This window comes from Carex rostrata, chromosome 32 (assembly GCF_964058835.1).
Source record: "Carex rostrata chromosome 32, lpCarRost1.2, whole genome shotgun sequence".
Taxonomy (NCBI): domain Eukaryota; kingdom Viridiplantae; phylum Streptophyta; class Magnoliopsida; order Poales; family Cyperaceae; genus Carex; species Carex rostrata.
The window spans coordinates 5,595,942-5,614,992 of NC_135949.1; the positions used below are offsets into that span (position 1 = coordinate 5,595,942).

At 35.2% G+C, this 19,051-nt stretch overlaps 1 protein-coding gene and 1 pseudogene across 2 annotated transcripts; both read left to right on the plus strand.

The window, feature by feature from the left end:
* The first annotated feature begins 3,765 nt into the window (after positions 1–3,765).
* Positions 3,766–12,639, plus strand: ATSAC1 (Phosphoinositide phosphatase family protein). 2 transcript variants are annotated; one of them, XM_078296590.1, is made up of 16 exons: positions 3,766–3,945; positions 4,426–4,630; positions 5,682–5,847; positions 6,419–6,644; positions 6,778–6,854; positions 7,140–7,327; positions 8,094–8,191; positions 8,293–8,426; positions 8,864–9,001; positions 9,833–10,208; positions 10,542–10,663; positions 10,762–10,899; positions 11,350–11,553; positions 11,691–11,882; positions 12,027–12,135; positions 12,225–12,639. In XM_078296590.1, exons 1-16 carry the CDS (start codon positions 3,817–3,819, stop codon positions 12,477–12,479), a joined length of 2,757 nt encoding a protein of 918 aa, XP_078152716.1. In that variant the 5' UTR covers positions 3,766–3,816; the 3' UTR covers positions 12,480–12,639. The 2 variants fall into 2 exon arrangements, with proteins under 2 accessions (XP_078152716.1, XP_078152717.1); XM_078296591.1 differs by having other exon boundaries at positions 11,368–11,553.
* A 3,703-nt stretch (positions 12,640–16,342) lies between these two features.
* Positions 16,343–17,835, plus strand: LOC144547931 (UDP-glycosyltransferase 87A1 pseudogene; annotated as a pseudogene).
* Positions 17,836–19,051: the final 1,216 nt, after the last annotated feature.

Below are 19,051 nucleotides of genomic sequence, written 5' to 3' on the forward strand. Positions count from 1 at the left end.
TGGATTCGACGTTTGAAGTCAATCCAAAATACTTTTAGAGTTGTACTCATCAAACCCTCTTGGTGAGCACATCACATCCTAACTTTGCTCCAGATTAAATATCAGTTTTATATCTAGTAAATTATTTAAGTAGTGTAGTTGTATATTTGGATGTCATATACTCATAGATTACATATTAAATATTTAGTAGGGGGAATTTCATGTATATTCTTCAAAAAATTTCAATATTACGTATTTATCTCTCTAAAATCAATAATTACATATTTATCCTTAAAATTGTACAAACTCACATATTTATCAAATCTAACTCTATTAACATATCAAATATCTCCAAAATAATTAAATAATATTTTTTAAAACTTTAAAATTTATTTTACAATATTAATTAATAATATATTGACTAGTATGCCATTCGGCCTCTTTAGTCCGTTTGAGTTCTCTTCTCTGGAAAGCACCAAACTTCCCCTGCTTCTCTCTCCACATGCGTCAAATCACAAATTTCTCCTTGCCTTCCCTAGTCGCCTCCCTTCTCATATATTTCTGCCGCCCCTCGGTGCTTTAATTTTCCATCTTTGTTTGGAGAGAGGCGGGAGGTTTGATGCCTTAGAGAAAAGAGAACTCAGATGGACTAAAGAGACAAAAACAAAGGACATAATGTAACACTGTGAACTTTTAAAATTCAGATTAATGAAAATAATATGTGGTTAAATCAAATAATATATATATACGTATATACGAAATTAGTGATGTGGATGGTGAAAAATAATTATACGATTAATTGTGTTAAGAGAGAGGAGCAATTGGGGTTATATAAATCATTTAAACAATATCGAACAAGTGGAGGGTTTATTTTGCAAAAATACCACTTACAAGTGGGGGCCCCTTGTCATTCCCTCCTCTTCCCCTCCTTCCTTTCCTTTCCTGCCCCCATCTCTTTTCTTCTTCTTTTCCTTCGTTTCCGCCAAGAGAGAAAGAACGAGAGAGAGAAAGAGTGAGAGAGAGACACCCCGGTGACCGTTTTGCCCGAAAACCGAGATTTAAGAAGAGAAGCTCAAATCTCGCACATCCATCCGTTCCATTGGTAATTCCCGTTTCTATTTCTCTCTCATTTCTCGATTCCGTATTTTTAGGGTTTCGGTGAAAACCCGTAGAATCGTACCAAATTGATTATTCCGTGCCTTTGTTGTTTATATAGTGTGAATTGACTGATTCCGTGTTCCAAAGTGCAACCAAATTCCAATTTACGGATTTTTCCCAAAAAAATTGATTTGAGGGTTTAAATTGTAAAAATGCCGGAATTTAATAAATTGACCTATGTATAGATCCTAACGAGCACGGCTAGCGGGATTGACGAGCTTACCGAGTCGCGAGATCGCGGACCCTCTACGTGCCCTACGTAACCAGGTGCGGGGGTTCACGGGATCTGTTTTGGGGTTTATTCGTAGAACTAAATAACGGTGCATATTATTATATTTATGTTGATTGCTTGATTTAAATAAACTGTGCATAGCATGTTGAATCTCTGATTGAAAGCATTTGTTGCCGCATTGCATTAATTGTGATATTAGTGAAATTGAATTGTATAACTGTTATGATTCTCATGTTGGTACGGTTTATCGATTGTTGATCTGTCGTTTTGAATAAGTGAGTGGAACCACAGTATGACTTGGATTGATTGTGTGAAGTGAACAGTGTATCATAGTGGAAAGTCTAGCTAGCTACTAGACTTTCATCCAGGACCCTTATGCGCATCTGGAGAATGGCCCTAGTGAACCCAGTACCGGTTGGGTAAGGGAAGTGCAGTGTAATTTTAGGTAGAACTGTGGTTCAGTGGTTCAGTGATTCAGTGATTCAGTGATTCAGTGATAGTGTCAGTGATTTCTTTTTGAGAAAAATGGTATTCTGTTGCATATTCGCGGAATATGCCCGTGTTTATTTTAAGTGATGAATTGATGAGATTGTATGACTTGAAACCAGAAAATAGAACTGTTAAGCCGGAGGCGATAGATAGTTGATATCTGTACCTCATAACCAGACTTATATATATTATATCTGTGAAACCAAATCTTTCTGGAAATTCGTTGATTGATGTTGATGAAATGTGAATTGAAATCCGTTTGAATCTATTCCTGGTACATGTGCATTTATTGTTATTGGTAAATAAATAACTCGATGCCTATTGCTAGTGTATTTAGTTCTGGTGATGGATTTCGCACAAATCCAGTAGCCCTTTAAATTCCGCACTGAGAAAACGGATGACAGGTTTTCTCACCCCCTCCCCTCGGGGAATTTTTCCCTTTGAATTGATATGTGCAGGTAAACGCGAGTGAAGTGGGACTCGGGCTCGACACGTGAGTTTAGGCCGGGCTAATAGGTTATGCCAAACCCTTTTTGTACCCATTTTGAATGTGTAGTTGAACCCGTAGTCGGTTATTTTGATGTATAGGTTGTTATCGAACCGTATTATGTTATAAAACCCTAACGGTATGTTTTAAATAGTTGTTATGATTTAAATGTTGAAATTGCATTTTTAAATGTCATTAAAAGGTCCAGTGAATGGGGAGTAATTGTTTAAGTATACGGGGATTTGATCGGGTTTGAAAACGGGGTGAAATTCCACGAAAATGGGCAAAGGAATGAAAAACAGTACTCTTATTGCGGGCCGCAATAACCCTATTGCGGGCCGCAATGAGAGCAGACAGAGGGAAGTTCGCAGGCTGACTTCCAACCAGGTCATTGCGGGCCGCAATGACTTTATTGCGGGCCGCAATGAATGGAGGCAGAGGCTCCCTTCAGAGGCTGGGAAATTTGGAAATTGTTGCGGGCCGCAATGAATGGAGGCAGAAGTGCTGTGCAGAGGCTGGGAATTTTGGAAATTGTTGCGGGCCGCAATGAATGGAGACAGAGGAAAATTTCAAAGGCTAGAAATTTTGGGAAGCGTTGCGGGCCGCAACAGCCCTATTGCGGGCCGCAATGGGGATTCTGAAAAATGCTGTTTTGAGTATAACTTAGCCAAATTAAATCGGATTTGAACCAAACTTGTTTTAAATCAAATCATATGATAATTTGACTAATCTGGACCGTCGGTTAAAGGATTTTCATGCAATTTGACTTCTCCAAAATAAAATTTTCCGTGCTCTATTGAGCGGTGCTTCGTAACCTCAGACAACGCTCGCAGGGGGCTGCCGCCCCCCTGCCACCCCCCGCATACTAATAGAATCAGGCCCACCCACATAAAAATATAATAATATAAATATAAATCCGCATGCATGAACAAAACCGCATTTTAAAACAAAACTGCGCGACCCCCTGTTCCGGGGTGTGACACATAATAATCAACATATTATTAATTAATACTATAAAAAATTTAAGTTTTAAAAAATATTATTTAATTATTTTTGGAGATATTTAATATGTTATAGAGTTAAATTGGACAAATATGTTTGTATGATTTCTAAGGATAAATATGTAATTAGTGATTTTTGGGGGATAAATACGTAATATTGAAATTTTGAGGAATATACATGAAATTGCCCCCTTTGTTCACAGGTAGTTGATAAATAATAATTTTTTGTGAAATAATATAATATCAGTTGAAAGTAATTTAGCTGCAAAAATCGAAATCATAAATTAAATTTTAATAAGATCCCGTGAATTTATTTTCAGGATAGAAAATACTGAAACTAAAATTTTAATACCGAATTTACCCTCCCCTTCTATTTTCATGCATTTTTTTTAAAATCCACTCTCCTCTCCAATTGTCAGAGAACTTATTAAATCCTCTCTCCTCTCCATTCCCTCTTTCTCAATCCAGCAATGGCGAGGGCTGAAAACCCCAATTCAATTTCTAGATCAATTTCGCCATCGCCTCTGTCACTGTCAGACCCTGACATGGATCCCACCGTCTCGTCGCTTCAGAAATTTCGCCTCTACGAGACCCGCGCTGTACTCTCTCTATCTTTCCATTTCCCCTTCTATTCCTTTTTAATCATTTTAACGAAGGTTGTTTCTCGTGATTAGTTTCAGAGCTAGTATTTTGATATTTTTTGGTAAATTTAGGTCTTAATTCCAAGAGTAGTAGTTTTTTTTTTGCTTGAATCCAAACTCTAGTAGTCGCTTGCAGTTGATTCCATGCTTTAATCTCTAAAGGAAAGGCCATTTACAGGTCTTCATCCTGCCAAAGTCCTTTGTCAGAGCGCACGAATCATGAATTTTGTTATAATTGAAATTAAACATTGTGTGTTAACATCACTGAGGATTACACTCTCAAACTTCTATACTGGTACTGGTACTGGCACCAGTATATGCTGATTAGCAGTGCAAAAGATCCTAGAGCTTGCTGCTTTTGTTTATCATGTTTGAACCTTTTAAGGGCTAAAACAAAAATTTAACTCATCTGATCGATTGACCTCTTGATGTTTGTAGCGCTATTACCTGATAGGAAGTGACAAAGAAAAGAGGCACTTCAGAGTGCTCAAGATAGATCGATCCGAGCCGTCAGATCTGAGCATAAATGAGGATCCTGTGGTGTACAATGCACAGGAGATCAAGAGCCTCCTTCAGAGGATTAGGGAAGGAAACCGCTCTACTGGTGGCCTCGCATTTGTAACCAAGGTTTATGGCATTGCAGGTCTCTTATTCTTTCTTCTTGCTTTTCTTCAATATTGATATTTACCCTCCAAAATCTGATAATTACATGTAGCCTTTCAAAAACTAAATTATTGTGATTCCTCATACTAACGATAGTAATTATTATTGATACTGCCCATTAAGCATCAAAATATGATACTTATCCTCCCTTTGTCTGGTCTAGAGAAATTTCCAAATGGCCACTCTATAGAGGGATCACTTGACAATGGTTATTTTGACAATCTTGACAATTAAAAAAAAGATTTAAATTAAATTGAAAATTGGAAAATAAATTTATAGGTATGGACATAAATAGCCTAACAATCAAATTTCATGCAATTTTAGTATTGTTTGAAGGTCCATTAATTTCTGACCATTGAAGTTTCAACTCACCCAATGTATGGTGAAACATACACCAAATCTCATCCTTTTTTATAGACATGATATGCCAATAATATACAATCATGTCTATAATGTTGGATTTAAAATTTAAGCTTTATTTTTAAGATTGTCAAGATTGTCAAAATAATGAAATGTCAAGTGATCCCCGTTATGTTGTTTTGCAAATAAAACCAGACATATTGTAACGTATGCAAATGACACTCAACTGCAGGGTAGCATGGTAAAATGGTACTGCATTCAACTTTGACAACTTTACCTCTCTCTCATGGATAAGTTATTTATTTTGTATTTTCCAACCCTAAATTGATTCAAAACCAAACCAAGAAGACACAGATGTTGGGTTCTGAGTTATATCAAATTTGTTTAGCTGAGTTAACCTTAGTTTCAATGGTACAGCTTGATTGCAATAACCCAAGAAGTTTTGGTTGTTACTTGCAAGAAGAATTTTTCGGTGTCATCTGCAAACCTGGTTTGACTCAGGTGTAGTTAGTAAATAAGCCATTCTTATTTGACAACATAAAATGACAGAGGTTGGGTGTTAGATGCTATATCATTCTCCAATTTTTACAAATATTAAAATATTTGTCATTTGTTCTTGACAATTTGTTCCAATTCTTCATTCGTTCATTTTTTTTGTTGTGATGGAAAAGGTTGCATAAAGTTTTTGGAGTCGTACTACCTAGTACTGGTAACAAAAAGAAGTCAGATTGGGAGCTTATGCGGCCATGCCATTTATGCCATAGATGAATTCGTGTTGCAAGCTGTTCCGCATCAGTCTGTCCAGTCTGATGTGGCACACTCCAAAAGCGAGCTCCGGTCTCTCTTTCCTCTCTCTCTCTCTCTCTCTCTCTAAGTTTCTGTTGGTTCATTTTCAGGTGTAATACAACCACTAGAATCAAACAGTCCCTCCCTTGTGGTTTTCTTTATATAAATGAGAAAAAAAAGTGGCATGGTCTGGTCATTTTAAAAGAAATTAGGAGAGCAAAATATCTGTGAATTTATGATATTAAGTGTAGCATATTAGATCTTTGTCTTTTGGAGGTACCGCATTTCTGTTGGTTCAGCAAACTCCTCAAGTATCTATTTGACGATGTGGAATTAGAAAAGGTTGGAAACAGATGTTGCTAGTTCTTGGACTATTTGGAGACTTTTAATTCGTAATTAAATAAAAAACAAATTGACAGTGCTAAAATTGAAAACTTTGACATTCTTTTTTTACATTTAGCATAGTGTGGCACTGAACCTTACCATGTTGGTGTCCAAATACTTGTCATGTGGGCCATATAAATAGAGTAATGATGAGGAGCTCTTGTTGACTTCCTCGTTTATCTTTTGTTTATTTTCTTAATTTCCTTCTAAAATAAATTCTTATCTTCAACTGAAACAGGTACAAGAAGCTGCTACTAGGTGTTGATCTGACAAAAGACTTCTTCTACAGCTACACATACCCCGTAATGCAAACTTTGCAACAAAATATGGTCTCCATTGGAGACATGAAAGAATTCCCGTATGATAATTTGTTTGTGTGGAACTCTTTTCTGACTGAACCAATTCGGTCTAGGTGCATCAACTCCCTCTGGACTATTGCTTTAGTTCATGGTTACTACAAACAGGTAGAGCTGAACTATCAAGGGCACTACTGTCTTTTACCATTTAGAGTGCATTTTTTAGATGCATCTGTTTGCAAGTATCCTATGCAATTTGTGTTAATGAAGAACATATTTTTTTTTTTTCAAAATATGCCAGGTTAAGTTATCGTTATTTGGGAGGGTTTTCAGCATTTGCCTAGTATCTAGACGGTCTCGTCATTTTGCTGGAACTCGGTATGAACTTGTTGTTTTGCCTTAATATTGTTATTATTGTAACATATGTGATACATCGATGCCATACTAAAATTTAGTTGAGTTCCAATTTGTATTAAGAAAAAGTACCAGTACTGGCCCTCAACAAGTTCTTTGGTTTGTATTTCTGGATTCAGCCCAAATCAGTATCAGTTAATTATCAACTCATTCCAGATTTAAACAAAAAATCATCCATTAGGGGGAAAAAAAAATGAATGTTGTCTCGGTTAAGATTACATAATTCTTGTGATAAATTTTGGGAATTAGGTACTTGAAAAGAGGGGTAAATGACTATGGAAAAGTGGCGAATGATGTAGAGACGGAGCAAATAGTTGTAGATGAAGAGGCGGGGTCTGCCAAGGGGAGAATGAGCTCTGTTGTACAAATGAGAGGCTCTATTCCTCTCTTTTGGTCCCAAGAGACCTCCAGATTCAGCCCCAAACCTGACATCATTTGTATGCCTTCTCTTTGTTTTTTTTTTTTCCTCCTCCTGCTGCATTCCAAATCAAGCAGAGTGAGGCTATGGTACTTTGCAAAGCACACATCAACCATACTATGTATCCATATCTTTGATTTTAAAGTCCAAACAGTCGATCCAAACCGGTCAATACGATCTTCATATGAAAATGTACTTGGAGATAAAACTTCACATTTTTTATAATTTTTTTACTATTTTTTAAAATAAGAAGAAATCACCTAAATAAAAATGTTGGACCATGTAAAATTAGTGATTTTTACCTATCTAAGAAAATAGTAAAGAAGTTCTAAGAAAAAGTAAAATCCAATCTCGAACTATATTTTCATATGGATATTATGTTGAGCGGTTCAGATTGACTGTTTGAACTTTGAAAACAGAGATATGAATTTACAGTACGGGCCAATCTGCGCTTTGCAAAGTACCATAGCCTCACTCAATCAAGCATGATATATTTGTTGTCTTTATAGTTGAGGCTAGTTTGAGGAGAAACTTGACTTGACCTTAGTGAGTGAATTAAACAGGGGCGTGGTGGGTTATGTACTGAATGTGAATTGTCATATATATAAGAAATCTCTACGCTTGGGGGGCCCTCAACAAAGTGGCAACAAAATAAATGACTGTTTTGATTGTAAATTCTATATTATTGTAGTTCTTTTTGTTTTTAAATTTATGATTGTCCTTATCTCTGGAGTCTTTTTCTTAATAAAGGAAAACCTTTTTTTTTTTTTTTCTGGGTTTTGCAGTACAGAGATATGATCCGACATATGAAGCCACCAAATTGCATTTTGAAGACCTCACTCAGAGATATGGCAACCCCATTATTGTACTTAATCTGATTAAGGTTATAATAATTTATTTATTTTATTTTTCTTTTTGTTTCCATTTCCTGTGATAATTTTCTTCTCTGATTCACTTCTGCTTTTCTATTTGGAAATGGCACAGACAGTAGAGAAAAGACCGAGAGAGATGATGCTTAGACGGGAGTTCACTAATGCAGTTTATTACCTGAATAAAATCTTTCCACCAGAAAAACAGTTGATTTTTATACACTGGGATTTCCATAAGTTTGCTAAAAGGTTTTCCTTCCTTCCTTTCTTTCTTTGTTCCTGTATCTTTTTTTTGAAATCTTGGTAGAGGCTACCAAGTTGAATTCTTTGTTTTTTTATCAATATTACACTCAAACACCCCCAAACAATGACTATTCTGATCCAAAACAATTTCATCAGTAGCAATCTAATTGACATGAGAAATTCTAGCACTTGAATTTCTTTATTTGAAACTCCTGCGATTAATATGCAAAAGTTAAAGCCGAAATGATGAATCCAGACTGTTGACCTCAATCTTCATCACTAGTTACACTTCTTAGACAAATACCTATTCAATGTGGAGTTCATATACTAACTTTTTATTCCAATTTTCAGAATCTTTGTTAAGGTTTCTTTTTCTGGTCTTATCATAAATCTGATCCTCCAAGAGTAATTGTTTAAGATGAAAAATCTGTGTGTTATGCCAGCAAATCAGCGAACGTTTTGGCTGTTCTGGGGTCAGTAGCAGAAGAAGCTCTCAATCGTACCGGGTTCTATTATAGTGGTAAGTTGAGAGTGTATAAGAGGAGGCCAATGCAACCAACCGGAGCTACTAGCACTACGAGGTATGGATAAAGTTGTATATTCTTGGTACAATTCAAGGTTTAAAACTTTGGTGTCTATTGAGATAGTTAGAGTTATAATACTAATTTTGTTTCTCTAAGGGTATATATTAAGGAGCTACAAATTTATCCATGTTTTCCCTTGAATGAATAAGGGGAAGTTATGTGCTTTTGGACTACTTTGGTTGAATTTTTGAATTAATTCGGTCTTTTATGTTTGGTTCGGTTTAGATTTTTGAAAACTGAAAAGAACGAACTGACCTAACTCTATATGGTTCAAATCCATGCTTTAGTGTGATCTATGGTTCGCTTTTTCCCTCACTGCTGGTTATTTTGGACTAAATGAAGAATTCTTGGTTTGGATATTTTATAGCATCTACATATTTTGTATGGAATTGAACAGTGTGTGTATTGTCAATAACTTGTATATATAATTCATATTTAATTCCATAATTATTAAATGTATTTTTCATGAATTTGAGTTTTGTCCTTTTAAAATTTAATCTCTCTTATTTTGGTTCAACTAAACAAACCGAAATTTACTTTGGTTATTTGGGTTGGTTATTCTGTCTGTTGACAAGTTTAGTTCGGCTGGTTCAGTTATATTTTTTAAAACAGAATAAAATTTTGGTTTGGCTATTTTAATTGGGTTTTAACCGAACTGATCCAACAAATACATTTAACCGAACTGATCCAACTGACTATTTTTTAAACCCCTACTTGTAGTACACGAGTTATTTTTCATTTTGTAAGGGATTGTGCTGCTTTTGGTATTTTTTCCAGTGGTACCTAAATCATTAAAAAGGAAAATATTTTACATGTTCATTGACACAGGGCCAGTACCGGTGACCTCACACGGTTGACAAGCTCCCATTCTGAAACCTTAACAACTCTTACAGCTGCTGCTGCTGTCTCGACCTCTAATAGAACGACGCCCGGACTGCAGGAGAGTATAGAGTACACTGACGGTGGGGCCCGGTTCCAGAGCGGGGTATTGCGTACAAACTGCATAGACTGCCTGGACAGAACAAATGTAGCCCAGTATGCATATGGCCTGGCTGCTCTGGCCCGCCAATTGTGCGCCATGGAGTTCATTAACGTCCCCAAGTTGGACCCGGACAGCTCCATTGCCACTGCATTGATGGACATGTACCAAGCCATGGGAGATGCATTGGCACAGCAATATGGCGGATCTGCAGCCCATAACACGGTAAATTCTTTATGAGTGAAGGAGGGCTATACACCATACCTACAGCTACCCTAATTGCCATTACCTTCGATTACAATGTCAACTATACCCTTGATTTTAGTAAATATGGGCATGAAATTATCTGTAGGCTGTACTTTTGAAGTTTTTAATGTTTAATTATTGTGATACACCAGGTCTGATACGTATTGTAAGGGAATAGTAGGTGTTTCTGTATCAGATAAAAAGATTATATTCTTGATTTCCAAAATTGAACTTTGTAAAATTTTTGTTCCCTACCTCTCTCTTTTATTGTTTCATTATGTAGTACCATAATTTCTTTCCTTATCATGCTAGGTATTTCCAGAGAGACAAGGCAAGTGGAAAGCCACAACCCAATCCCGAGAGTTTATGAAAACAATACAACGGTACTATAGCAACACTTGCACTGATGGAGAGAAACAAGATGCTATCAACTTGTAAGTGTTTCTTTTCTTTTCTTATTTTCTTATTAATTCAAAGGGAACAACGCTCAACCTCTCTTATATGATTACTTGTTCTCTCTTTCTTTTGTTAGGTTTTTGGGTTACTTCCGACCTAAAGAGGGGAAAACAGCTCTTTGGGAGTTAGACTCAGATTATTACCTCCATGTGTGTGGTCTTTTTGATGAGGTACCAAGTTCAACAACAAGCACTGATACAGGTGGTAACAAAAGGTCAGTTTGACTAATTTTAAGAATAATATCCAATACGCCCCTGATAATGAGAAGCACCTCAACTCTTTGCTTATATGCTTGTGTATAATAGAAAGTTAGAAACATGTCAACTTGTGTTTAATAAAAACATGTAAAAATATACCCCATTTTTGTGCTCTCCTCGTGTCTCATTTCTGAAAAGCAACCCTTTGTTTCAGCTGCAAACTCAAAACTATGTTTCTAGTAACTTCCAATTCTGTAATTTCATTGTGCCCCTGCAAATTGTTAAAGGCCCACATCTGGCTTTGCCAAACTAAACAGTTGTCAATATATTTGTGCATATCAGTGGGATGGATGAAATATTGGTTCATTATTTACAAGTAGACATGTTATTTGATAATTTGGACGGGCTTTTTGATATACCTGAAACCTAAGTCATTTCTGTACAAAAATTCTCTCTTAAATTGACAGTTCATTTGTTGGTGTTAGTGGGAGTGGATTTGACGCGTTTAAGACGAGAAAACTGGCTCCAGTTGCAGCTTGCAAGGAGGATTTCTCAAGAAAAAAGCTGACATCATTCGACAAGTTCCTACCAAAATCATGTAGTATGATCAAGAATGTCAGAGTGCATCCTGATGGCGGTGTGGCCAGTTCTGGCGTGGCCCCTGATGCAGCGTATTATTCCTTTCCATTTTGTCTATTTTAACTTTTTTATTTTGTACGGAAAAGTGCTTAGATAAAAGAAGCTGAAATCGTGAATTTGATTGCCGGAATTTCAAAATTATTTCGTCTGATGTTTGAAATAATTGCAGGGAAATACAATTGAAGACCCCTAATTGGTTGTTCGGCCAAAGAAAGTACGAGGAGAGTAGCCCTTATACAAAGACCACTCTACTTGAGACTGCGCATAAAATGGAAGCGGATGATTTAGATATCTCTTCTTTTCCAGGGTTGAATTTTCTTTCTCGCCTTGACAACTCTTCTGAAGAGGATATTTTCAGAAGGTACTTAAGTGCACTTGGTCCACAAGGACCAAAGACAGCATAATCATGAGAATTTTTTTGAATCTTTTATTTCATTAATTAATTTTTCTAGAAGAGATGCTGATGCTTAGTTTTATAATTTTTTTGATTTATTTTTCTTGTAAGATACCTATCCTACACGTCAGCTGAGGAAGAGGATGGTTGGTACAGCGGTTCCTTAATTTACGACAACGAGGATTGTAGGGCTTACAAGCACTATGCTGAAATTATAGAGGTAAAAAATCTTGATTTATTATCTTTTGTCTATCCATGTGTTAAAATGGGGGAAAAGAATCAACTAATTGCAAATTTGGAATTTTCCAGGGTCCTCGGAGGGATATTTTCGGGCATGATCATGAGTTGGAGAGAATGTATGAGGAGTCCCTTAATGTGGTTTTTGATGATGAATATGAAAAAAGAGTAGAAAGCGAAATGGCAGCTGTATTAAATGATGTTGATCAAATCGGGTCGGATTTGGTGCTTATTACCTCTAATCGAATGCAAGAGGTTGATTCAAGCCGGTTGACCCGGTGGCTAATCGGGGAAGAGAAAGACTTGTTACCTCCCAAAAGGAGATAATTGAAGGTGCATTTCTTTTATAATAGGTGTTTCTTGTTTATTTTGTAAAAACTTAGGTGTGCACGTGAAATTTGCACATGAAAACATTTTTTTGCAGAAAATTATGCAACTTACAATTGTTAATATAATTTTTTTATGAAATTGTAAATTGTAAATTGCCATTGAATGCTTTATAGTTGGTGCTATATATATATTTTTTCTCAAGATGCTTTTCGCAAGGCTAAATTTTGTTACGGGCTTTGCAGTAGAAAATAACACGTGCAATTAAGACGTATCAAACTGAAAAAAAAAAAAAAAAAACATCATTTTAAGTATATTGGTACCAGGGTTGAAAACGGGCCGGATAGCGGTAAACCATATTTCTTTTTCATTTTCCGTCGGATACGGAGCGGACACCGATATGGGTTCGGATTGGAACGGGTATTTATTAAAATAATATAAAAATTATTAAAAAATATATTAAAATTCATAATATTTATTTAATTATAATAATGAATAATATTTTTTATAATATATATTAAAATATATGATATATATCTATTATTTGAATTTAGATAATAATTCATTCGGTTTTTGGATATTCACATTTAATTTTTTAAATACGAATTTGATATTATTCATACTGTTTTAATAAAATTACATTTAATATTATCCATACTCGTTGATTTTTCTAAATTTCAAACACTATTAAACTTGTCTTTTATTGGCAACTTTTTGTAAAAAATAATTTCAGCCATCACTGTTGGAAATGTGGTGTTGATTTTGAATATCTAAAGTACCATGAATTTTAACGATGTCTAACAGTAATAAGACCAAGAGTTGCTGGCAATTTATTTTTATTGTGGAAAGAGTTGATTATATTATATTTCATACACGATTAATCACATAGAATCAAGGTTCTACATAAACTTAACATCTTTTTCTCTATCCCTTTTTATCTATTTAACATTTTATTTAACTATTTTAAAAATAAAATTGACAATTATACCCTCTCCCTCTCCCTCTCTCTCTCTCCTTCACCGAAAAGGCTGAACTTAACTTCACCTTTCTCTCGTCTCTTTCACATGTTTTCCTTCTACGATGATTTGTTAGATTCAGTTAGAGAAACTTTTAATCAGATTAGCGAATTAAGCGGAAATAAGCTCTTTTTTTTTATAGTTTAAAACCCATTTTATTTGTCTTTTTTTCTTTCTTTTCTAACGACTAACGACGGAGGTTGTTCCTTCCAAAAAATTGCAAAGGTGAAAGGGATGAGATGCCCGCACTCCCAATTTGAACATTCTAATATCTATACAGAGGCGAAGCTACCCTTTCAGAATGGGGGTCAATTGACCCCCATTTTTATTTCCAAAATTTGTATGGTTGTACTCAATTTTCTATATAATTTAAAGTAAATTATTACCGATATTCTAAAACTGACCTCCATTTGCAGCATGAAAATTTTATATGATTAACCCCCATAGTCAGAAAGAAGTCTAACTCCGCCCCTGATTCTATAGCATCGGAAGACAATCTTGCACCAAATAATTATGCAATCCTTCTTTAATTCCTTCTTTGTTTTTTTGTTAGGAGTCTTTTTTATATTATTGAAGTTATCTTTGGGATGCTGTACCCCTCCTTTTATGAGAAAGGTATTTGGCTGTGCAAATTATTTTTCTTCAAGTTGTTTTCCTCGTTTTTTTAGGAGAAACAGGGATCATGCTCCAATTTGATTAAGTAAAGTTTATTACAGAGTGATGTAATAAAAAATGCTCAAAATAGTTGAGCAAATTAAGTTAAAATAGAACGGTAAACAATAAAAAAAAAAAAATAAAGATAACAAAGTTCTCATATGAAAATTAAGCTAATCTAAGTTAGGCTAAACGAGCATGTCTCTGAAGCCTTGATCTTTGTTCATCTACTGCTCGCTGACGGCACACTGTCTCCAATCTTCTGTTTCAGTTGTTGAACTGTTTCAGATTTGTCAGTAAATATTTTAGAGCAACGTTATCTCCATATAATGAATTGGGCAATCAGTGCGGTAGACCTCTCTTTTCTCTCATGAGCCCTTGTTGTACCAGTATTGCTGTCGGACTGATACCAACCGGTATTCTGATACCTTGTGTTACAGAGGGAGACACATTTATTGAACAGGTAGTGGACCGTCTTCTCATTTGTACCCATCTTTTAAATGTCCTTGCTTTCCTATGTCATCGTAATCTATCTCATAAGAAGTTAAAGAACAATGCAAAAGCTTTTTTTTCTTTGAAATAGCTTCACTAAAAACTTAGTTTCAAACTGTGAACCTTTTTGGTGAAGGGAGAGGGAAAGGGGTATAATAGTCAATTTTATTTTTGAAATAGTTAAATAAAATGTTAAATAGATAAAAGGGGATAAAAAAAAGGATGTTAAGTTTATATGGAGATATTAGATATTATGGTGTTTTTATGAGGATATTAGCTATTTTGAAATTATCCCATTTTCTTATTACTGTTATAGGGAGAATTAAATAAGAAATATGTTGAAGAGTTGTAGGATATATAATATATTAAATGCTCAAAGGAGAAATAAGAAAATCAAGATAAGTTGAAGGGCATATAAAAAATTAACCAATAAATAAATAAATAACAGCGTGTTAAATGGGATCTCCATAAAAAAATATTGTTAGCATGTGAAACTCTCAGATTTAATGCTACTGTAAGCGACACCTACTTGCCTTGGGTTGTCGCTGTTGGGAACATAAGGGGTATACTGGGTTGCTCCTTGTTTCCCATGGCAGCTTGCTTCTTCCATGCTCTCAATAATTGGGATCAAAATCTGCTGTTATTCTTGTGCATGAACAGTGTTCCTGCTATATCTGCCTTTTCAAATTCAGTCATTGAATTGTTTCGAGATGCGTGTACAGAAAAGTTATGAAAAAAATTGCTTTGAGATTCGTTTCCGGAAAAAATTAAATGGTTAGATTCGGAAGAGCAGGGATAGTAGGGTTACTGTTCACGAGAATAAAATAGCAGTGGATTTGATTCGCAATAATTGCGACCTGCTGCCGGTGCTGACATCTGATTTCATAGCAGGTACTTCAAATAAATGGATTGCTGTATTAATTGCTCATTGGAGAATATTTTTGGAAACCATAAATAAAAAAAATACCAAACCAACTTTGATTGCTTTGGTTTTTACAAAAACTATAAAAATCGAGATGCTATTTCGGTCCGAATTTTTTTTTTTTCAGACCAAATTGCCATTTCGGTCCGAGCTGTTTTTATAGATTTTGAAAAAAACAAGGTTAAAAAACTTGTGAAAATACCTCGGACCGAATTGCTATTTCGGTCCCACAAAAAAATATTTTGGACCGAAATGGCATTTTAGTTCTTATGATTTTTGTAAAAAAACAAAAAAAAAGTAATAATGTTGGTTTCATAATTTTTTTTTTAATTATGGTTTATAAAAAAAAGTTCCTCATTGGATAAATGGATTGCTTGTTTAAAATGATACCTGGATATTACTGTTCACTGATCAAAGATTCAAAATACAAGGAAAGAAAGAAAGAAACAATAAAAAAAACCAATCACGAAAAAAAGCTATAGTAGCTATAGTGCAGCTATAGATTTTATGATTGGAAAAAGCTACAGGTTAGCTATAATTAGCTATTTGGAATACTGCATAGATTAGTGCACTGTATTATAATTTTATTGCCTTTTGCAATTATATCGACATACTCTTGAAAGAGAGTAGAATTAGGGTGTGATGTGTTCACCAAACTTTTTAGCGAGCATAATTTCATAATCTATTGAATTGACTTCAAACGAGACGAATTCAAACCGTTGAAACCGATCTACTTCTGAAACCTCAAAACCAAAACCCCTCTATTCAAAAGCAAAGCAATGGCCCCTACCAGGAACGATGGAGAACCATTCCACATGGCGGCAATAGCATATCCTGGCCGTGGCAACATCAACGCAATGATGAACTTGTGCCGCCTCCTCTCAGACCGTGGCGGTTTCCGTATCTCATTCGTCGTTACGGAAGAATGGCGCTCTATTCTCTCCTTTGATGTGCCTCCCCCGCCTTGCGTGCAACTATGCACGATCCCGAACTGCATCCCCTCTGAACGACGCCGTGTAGCGGACTTGAACGGGTTTCTGGAAGCTGTTCATAATAAGATGGAGGAGCCATTCGAACGGCTGATAATTGAGCAGTTGGAGCCGCCCGTGCAGGCTATTGTATGCGACACCTACTTGCCTTGGGTTGTTGCAGTAGGGAGCAGGAGGGGTATATCAGTTTGCTCCTTGTTTCCAATGGCAGCTTGCTTCTTCCATATTCTCAATAATTATGACCTGCTGCCGATACACGTGCCAACATCTGATTTCATAGCAGGTACTTAATTCAACTAAATGGATTGTTGTGTTAATTAATTAATTAATTAATTGCTCATTGGTAAAATTTCATCTTTATTTTGTTTCATTGTTAGGTAAATGTATTTCATATATTTTTAACTGTAGAGTGTAATGATGAGCCATTGGAGCAATATATTCCCGGGCTACACCCTTTAAGGTCTAGTGATCTTAATACAGTGCATATGGCAAAGCCATTGAAGAAGATCCTTCAATCTTTCCCTTGGGTGAAGAAAGCACAATGCATCCTTTTCACCTCATTTTACGGGCTTGAATCAGACACAATTAACTTAATAAAGCAACAAGTTCCATGCCCTGTTTACCCAATCGGACCTTGTGTTCCATATTTACAATTAAATGATGGAACAAACACAAACCGAGACTACTACTTGACGTGGCTAGATGAGCAACCGAAGATGTCGGTCTTATACATCTCCTTTGGTAGCTTTCTCTCTGTATCACAAACTCAGTTAGAAGAACTTGCTTATGGTTTGGTTACCAGTGAGGTTAAATTTTTGTGGGTGGCTCGTGATAATTCTACTAGGTTTCAACAAATAGTTGAAAAATATGGTTTGATCGTGCCGTGGTGCGAGCAACTAAAGGTGTTATGTCATCCTTCTATCGGAGGGTTTCTGACACACTGCGGGTGGAATTCTACACTTGAGGGAGTGTATGCTGGTATAGCAATGCTGACATTCCCAATTTTTTGGGACCAAGATGCCGATAGCCGGCTTATAGTGGAGAAATGGAAGGTGGGTGTGAGCTTAAAGGGCAAAAGGGGAAAGGATGAAATTGTTCAGAAAGAGGAGATTGCAAAGGTTGTCAGGGATTTTATGGATTTGAATGGAGATGAGAGCAAAGTGTTGAGAAAAGAGGCATTGAAGTTGAAAGAGGCAGCACATAATGCAATACAAGTAGGAGGTTCCTCTTATAATGGCCTGAGCAATTTCATTGAAGGCCTCTCAGTTAATTTTCATTCCTGACAGGGAGATTAAATTAATAAATTATATCTCTAGGTTTTGCGCGCTTTGAATATTTTTTGCTACTGGTTAGTTTTATTGGTGATTTAATATGCATGTGATGGCTATAAGTTCTTCTTAATTACGTGCTTATATTTTCAAAGTTTTAAAAGTTACACGTTCCCATTTTTGCAAATTCATAAAACATTTCACTATTTTGCGTCATACATTGTATTATTGCACTGAAAAATGATTATAATTTGGTTTCATATTTTGGTAACAGTTTTAATGTACTACAAACATTTTTCCGGTTAGTCAATTTCTTAATTATGTTGTGTAATGGTACAAAATGAAGATTTTTCAGACCCTACAATTTTGTTTATAAGTTGGAGAATTAATGAAACAGTGAATTTTGTACCAGTTTTAATGTATGTACACGTAACAGTTAATTTGGAGAATATGTTTTTCAATTTAGTAATTTACTCAACCATATAAAGTGAAAAAACACAACATGAATTGCAGTTGCTATAAACGATTACAGTAACTCAAGTTAAAATACACACAAAAGCTGTATACAAAAAGGACCTTCTAGAACATGCTATGATTTTCTCGTTTGAAGTTGCTATAATTTACTAGTATCTAATCTAATAATGCATTGTAGCTGAGGGTCAAAACCAGTGTTCTAAATAGCACGCTATAACGTTTTTGGACCCTAAACGCTAAGCTATTGCATCAAAACACGTTATTTGAGTTACGAACGCTATAGTGCATAGCGTGTAACATAAATAGCGCGCGCTATGCAACATGAGCTGTTTTTTATTTTTTTGTTTTCAATTTATATGGACTTTAAATAAAGGCTCAGATTGAATTTTAACTGTGATTTTTTTTTTTTGCAATTGACGCACTAAGCTTTATATGAAACTATTAAATATTAATTATTAAATGAGAGATCCACCAAACGAAATCAAATAAGGAAGCTACAGCGTGCTATGTAACATGAGCTGTTTTTTTTTTTCCAATTTATATGAGCTTTAAATATATTAAGATATTTCTTGAAGTAACAAAATGATACTCACTATATGATAGTTTGAATATTTTGAATAGATTAAGATAGTTAATTATGCCATGATGTCTAGGTTATTTTGAAATTTAAATACAAAAAAATAGATTATGTCATGATGTTGAATATATTTTGAATAGAAAAAGATCAATAGTTTATGATATTAGTATTATTATGGAT